Here is a 7,228-nt window from a genome sequence, read left to right on the forward strand (position 1 = left end):
CACCGCCACCACCACCATTGCCACTATCGTCATCGCCGCAATCGTACGCTCGAAGAAGAGAAGTGGGGATGATACAACACAGCGCGTCCGCGTGTGCAGACTGCTTTTGCAGAGCTTCGCTCGGCATACAGCGAAACGTTTCGCTTTGTGCTGCTGCTGCTGCTGTTGCTGCTGTTGCTGGCTACCGACTACCAACTGTCGACTACTTCTCTTAGTCTGTCCAACAATCTTTCGCGTGCTTAGTATTGACTGATAAATTTAGACATCGCGCCGCGAAGTAAACTCGTGGAAAATCGACAATTATGTCGTAAATCTAACAAGCACCTTATCAAAAATCGTGGATAGTTAAGAAAAAACAATATCTATTGACGCTGAGGATGCTGAGGTAAATTGTACAAAATTTATCCGTGTGTATTCTCGGAAAATTTATGAAATTGATTGCAAAAAAAGAAACTATCGAGCGTGAAAGGCACCCAAGAATCCTTGAAAATCGCTACTTGTGCAATGTGCATTTTGTTTTGTAAAGCGCGCGTACACCACGTGTCGCGATAATTTGCGACTGGTGGTTTCAAGTGTCGTGTTTCGATTGATGAATCATACAAGAAAATGAATATTTACAAAAAACCTATGAGCAAATATAATACACAAACGATACCGTCATTACGCTTAACGCGAAACTTTCAACCATCCACAGGTGTTTGAATCGATCCGTATTCACACGTCCTCGTGGATAACCTTCCGATACGTAATCATCATAATTCAAGAATCGCGTAGAAAATCTTATGTGATTCAATGAGATATATTTATTTGAAATCTGACATAGAAAGAGGAAATAGTTATAAATAAATCATCTGAAAAATCTCATTATTATTCGTATAAATAAAATATATGACCTTGAAATAACAAAAAATTTGCAAGAAAATAGAGATTACAAAGTTTTGTAACGTTTTAATAAACAACAAAAAATTTATGGATGTCGATCAATATAGATCAAAGTATTCAATATGAATATTATTATAAACTTAAATTAACACTATATAACGATATTGTGCACTAAAAACATAAGCATATAAAATCTATATAACTAATAGAAACTCGTCTTTGTTAGAGAGAGAGAGAGAGTCACGAGAGAGAGATATACACAAAAGAGAATAGTAACAAATTTTTCAATTTAAGATAAAAAATATCGATCAAAAACAGAAAAACGATAACATCAATTTAGAAAAAATATATGTAACATGTAAAAAGATGGCACTTATTTAACATGAGTCGCGATATGTGTATAAAGTGACAAGTATCATAATTTATTTTAATTTTCATAGAGAGCGCGTCTATTTAAAAAAATTAATTCTATTTAAGTATTAACTTTTGTATTCATGATATAAAACATATGTATAAAATTATGGTGACAACGTAAGATAAAATTTAGTTCTTATTCAAGTACAAAAATCGTTTCAAACTTGACTCGAAAAGATAATTTCCACTTTCAAACATTCCAATATAGATATGTTTTGACAAAAGCACGTACCCGATATACAGAAAACAAAATCTATGACATAAATTTCGTGAACGATCAGAGAAAATAGTGAACTAATATTGAGACGTAACTCACGATCTTTCGCTACAGTTTAAATGGTGAAAACGAAGATCCGAATTGGATAAGAATCGGCACAAGCAGATGAAATGTGAAGCACGAAGTCGGCACGTTGCAGACCTGGCGGGAACGAAGGCGGAAGTTAAGAAAGCTGAGGTGAGATTCACCGCAGGGATAGCGGCACGTCGGAAGAGCACCTGGCGCGGGCCGCCTGAGATGACGGCCTTGCGGCAGGATATCACGGTATCCCCGTATAGAACCTTCCTCTTGATATCACTAATCGGACTATTGCTCCAAATCCATTCAACGACAGGTAAGTGCTTCTGTTGACAGTGTTTAACATCGACAGCTTTGCTACTTTGCAAATTAATGAGAAAGCTTTAATTCTAATTTTATATATATAAAATTTAATATAATTAATAACGATATTGTTACTTGATGTACAATTCTTTATAATTTTATTGATTATTTTTTGTCAAGTAAAACTTTGGAAAGGTTTATCCATTACATTCTTTCGTAATCGAATACACGAGTCTCTCTCTCTCTCTCTCTCTCTCTCTCTCTCTCTCTCTCTCTCTCTCTCTCTCTCTCTCTTCCCTTCCCCCTCCCCCCTCCCTCCCACTCTCCTCTCACTTTTTTCTTTTACATATGTTAATAAAAATAAAAAAAGAATAAAAATATTTTCATCCTCAGTGTAAAGAAATTAAACGCAAATTCGACAAAGTTAATAAAAATACATGTTAAATACAAATTATACAATTTATAGTTACGCAAAAAGTTGATAGTATTTTTTCATCTATCTTTCGTAACAATGCAATGCTTTTCATTCTAGTAATATTATCGGTTATATTCTTCCATTATAACAGTCGCAATAAGTCCATAATGATAAAAATATTAAACATGATGAGTCATTAAATAAAAATGTATCAGCACACATTCTCACCTGCGATTGGTAAACCAGAATATAATCAAATTGAAACAATAAGTCAATTTAATTCGCAAGAAGCAAATGCGATCAGAGATAAAAATTGAAACCAGTTCAGTTAAATTGCTTGTATCGTATAAAAGATAATGACAATATAATATAGGAATTTTCTCTAGTTCAATGTCTTAATTCTATCAAGATTTTTAATCCGAGGTAAATTTATCATTAACTGAAAAACATGATTTAATTTAATTAAAAATTAAATTGAAAAAGAGCTTCTCTTGATAAACTATAGAGATATTATAGAGAACTTGTGTCGTTGAATATAACATAACTGCTTTTATCATGAACATTTTACAATATTGTAATGTCTTAGTTAATATTTGTAATTTATTTCACAAAGCTAAAATTTCCAACATTGCAGTTTGCCGTTGCGAGTATCAAGACTTAGCTGTTATTCATCAATTTATTACTTTGCGATGTAATGGCCAATTCATGAATCGAGTAAAACGAAACGCATACTTGCATATCGCAATTTTACAAAAGTTTATATATAAGTAATAATGCACTTTCTTATGTCACATTAGTTCAATATATGCGGTACAATCTGTTTTATTTTTTATAATCAAGAAAAGAAACATAAGACACTAGATAAGACACACCAAAGATATTTGATTTTCTACAGCAATAACTTTTGTCGTTCTTGTTCGGCTTTCTGCGTTCCAATATGAATCTAGTATTCTAAAGTATATACTAATGCATCCTGACAAATCCAATATATACTGCTGTGTTTGTTTTCTACACTGACTGAAATCCGTATGTCAGCAACAATGTCGATAATCATGATGATGATCGCCAATTAAATTAGGCCTATTGACATGGTTGATTATTATATGGTAGAAAGGCATAAAATGATCGATTGCTTTTCGATAAGTGACAGAGTGCAAATTAATTCAGCGTTAATTCAATGTTTATACCTATGACGGCACCGTTTATACTTTATACTGCAAGTACAGACAACTGACAATGAGACGCGAAGCTTTAAAACTTGATTAACGCCCACAAACAAATTTTACAAAAGAGTTTATAAATGATAGATTAGTAAAGGGAGATAATTTTAAGCAGGCTTCTCTTTCCAAAGTTCGAAGCGTGCATTAAGTTGAACTTTTAGCTTGGTTTAAACCACATCTCACTTTTCATTTCTATTAACTAGATTGCTTTGCGATTTACTCTCAACACACAATATAATAAGTCGCATAAAACAATTTTGGAAATAATTCGAGAAAAATCATCGAGAATAATAAATTTTAGCAGATTGATTAAAAAAAAAAAACTACTTAAAAACTACAGACGATACAGCGCTGTCTGTTTTAGCGCTCTCTTGCCGAATCTTAGACTCTTGGAGGCCAATCATTCTGCAGAGAAGGGGAAGAGACTTTGCCGAGTCTGATATGGATGCGGAGAAGCTAAGTAAAAGGGACACGTTGAAACGTGAAGAGAAAGAGAGAGAGAGAGGAAGAGATGCAGCATGCATGCATGCATGCATGCATGCATGCATGCATACATGCACGCACGCGCGCACACGAAAGAAGAGAAAGAAGAAATAAAGGTGGAAGGGGAAGGTATATACGAAGCGGGGAGAGACAGAGAGAAAGAAGAAAAGATGAAGTGAGAGAAAAGGGGGAGGGGAAAGAAAGCCTGGTGTAATGGAGGAACCAGTTTGCGGGTCAGTGCTCCGCATCAACGAGAGGCGCTTCAGCCTCTAGACGCGCGGACGATGCCACCGAGTGAAAGAAGGACGGGGATGGGAGACTCAGTGGGACCCACTGGACCTGTGAAGGACGTGAAAGAGGAAGGAAGGGCCCGCACGTGATAGAGAAATCATTTGAGAAATATTGCGATTTATAGATCAGAGTGATCTGCGCTCTGCAGATGCACATACAGATTTTCATAGCAATAAAAAAAAAAGGAATACAAAGTAATAAGAAAGATTTCAATGTGCGAAAAAAAGGAACAGATCAGTTGTATCTAGACTAACTTGTTTAAAAAAATAATTCACCATCACACCTTTTAACCAGGATATATTCAATCTTATCCTGTCGATATTTAACACATATATTAAACATATATATTAAACATATATATTAAACAAATAAAACAAATCTTTATTATAGTTTATACGATAAAATCTATAATATACAGATAAAAATACATAGAGAAATGAAATATTATATAATTATTATTAGACATACTGTATATACGATATGTCTCGATTTTGAAAAGAGGAGATGACGTAATAAATAAAAATGAATACCACGTGAGAGAAAGAGAAAAAAAAGAAAGAGGAAAAACAATATTTTTCGAAAATATATACCAGTAACGCATAAAACTGGTTCTATTAGCTGGGCGTGTATAGATGCATCGGATTAGCACCTCGGATCCGTATCCGTTGGCATGGGTAGAACATGGTAAAAACAGTTCGACGAACATGACCGAAGGCGCAGCAGCAGTCTTGGGAGATGGTAAGCTCGCGATAAAACACTTGAGTTATGCGCGCGTGCGCGTGCGGTTGGCTTCATATTCCATATGAAGAAAGTTAGTATTTAAAAAAACCTGTAAGATATTGTCGCGCACGATACACCACAATAACACATCAATAACACTAATTCACTTCATTCGATGCAGACCAGACATCCTCGAATGTCTACAAATCAAATATGATTGATCTCACTTTCAAGTCTAATTGATGGCGATAAAGTGTGAAATATATAATAAAATAAAATGCGTTTACGATTGAAATTCGAAAAATTTATTTATTTTTATAATGTAACGTTTGAAGACGATGTAAAATTTTATTATTGTCAAGCTGTAAAATTAGAGAGAATAACTAATTGTATCCGTCTTTTGCAAGCGTGAATGATTATTCACTCATGACATTCGTTCGAAAAAAAATTCTATCGTTGTTCATAACACTTTAAACAGGTCTATGCTAGAAAGCACAACTTGTACACCCCAATGGATTCCCATGTGGAAATAATATACATGTGGGTTACAAACTACAGAAAATTAATGATTTAGAATTATAATCTCGCTTTTATTCATCGTGTTTTCGCTACCAATCACGGATTTTGAGCGACTATTTATAGTATACGTATACTTGACAGATGACGTCACAGGTGACACACATTTTCTAGTGTACTTTTCGGAATTGCTAGAAAACTCAAGGATCGGAAGTGGTGGAGGAAGAGAAAGAAAAAAACAAAAGGGGAATCTTGTGGTTTTGGTCAACCGGTCGAGTTGCCGTGTACGGGGACAATCTCAGAGCCTTGATGACTAACCGCGTGCCCGTCTTGTTCGGGCAAGAACTCGTCTCCCCTACGGCACGTCGCGAATACCTGCCCAGCACTTGCTTCAGCAAGCACCGATCTTTTTACCACCTGCTGCCGCACGATCTTGCGACGTTCAGTGTTGTTTTGTCAGTATATACCGGAACAGCTTAAGACGATTAAAGTTTGTGTACGAGATTCATGACAAACAGAAAAGATTATGTGTTTGTCATTTGTATCATCAGATATACAATGATTTTTATCACTTTATTGTAATAAACATATTCTTGAATATATTTGACATAATAGGTTTTGAAATTTTCTGTTAATAATTGCAAAATTACATGTATGTTTCTAACACTGAAGATGACCTTAATCATAACGTTTGTAATTGTCAGTTATTGTTAATAATAATACGCACAAGTATTTTACCTGCAAATCAATATAAGTTTTAAATGTAAGCCGAAATATTACCATCCAATGTATCGGCTTACATTGCCTTGCATTTTTTATTCATCTTGATTTATTTCTTTGAAGCCTTATTATTCGAGAGAGAGATATTGTTCCATAGTTCAATAAAACAGAATTAATATATATCCCCATATATGAATTTTCAAGTAGTTAAAGAAATGACTGTATGTGTGTATAAAGGCTGGCACAATATAAACATATCAAGAACGACTAGACACTTTAATCGACAGGTTGTATCTTGCATGCCAACGTGCTTGTAGAATCTATCTGTTAGGCACACACGCACACACACAAATCTCTGTTATTAAAAAAAATCTAATCTCTAAAATCTGAAAATCTAAAGTTATAACATCTGATAATTCCATATGAAAGCGTCTTAACGTCTTAATATATGGTCCTACACCATATATTTGTATTCGTCAAGATAAAATATCAAATATATAATATTTCTTATTCTCATACTTGCTACGCAAACATGGTTAAAAATTATAATGCAGATGATAAAGTCTAAAAAATAAGGAATAAAAAACAGCGTTCCTGATTCTTTCTCCATTTACAATACTTCAATAGAATCCGTGATATACACCACTGATGATTATGTTGATGAAATTTAAATATAAAATGTAAAAAATTTCATTCATTTCATAAATGAGAAATGAAAACGATTCTATTTTTGTAAAACACATTCAAATATACATATTGCACGAAAGAAAGAATTTGTTACAAACCGAATCAACATAAATCAGAATTAATGATACCAAGAGAAAAAGTGCTGCAATTTTAATTATCGTTATTTTAAATAAAGTAATTTTTAGTAAAATATTTAAAAGCTTATTTGATCTATCTGCTTTAAGTAATCCTAAAGGGATCATTTCACAATCAGATATAATTATATATATATATATATATATA

The 7,228-nt window shown here is 33.7% G+C and overlaps 1 protein-coding gene across 1 annotated transcript in view; it reads left to right on the plus strand.

Moving 5' to 3' along the window:
* Nucleotides 1–271: 271 nt before the first annotated feature.
* The window catches only part of LOC108688940 (follistatin-A), a 26,225-nt gene continuing 19,268 nt past the window's right edge, over nt 272–7,228 (plus strand). The window contains exons 1-2 of the mRNA XM_018195491.1: nt 272–385; nt 1,628–1,907. Coding sequence (XP_018050980.1) covers nt 1,679–1,907 — 229 coding nt within the window. The 5' untranslated portion in view covers nt 272–385; nt 1,628–1,678. The remainder of the gene's footprint in view (nt 386–1,627; nt 1,908–7,228) is intronic.

The sequence above is a fragment of the Atta colombica genome, unplaced genomic scaffold (genome assembly GCF_001594045.1).
Source record: "Atta colombica isolate Treedump-2 unplaced genomic scaffold, Acol1.0 scaffold250, whole genome shotgun sequence".
NCBI classification, from domain to species: domain Eukaryota; kingdom Metazoa; phylum Arthropoda; class Insecta; order Hymenoptera; family Formicidae; genus Atta; species Atta colombica.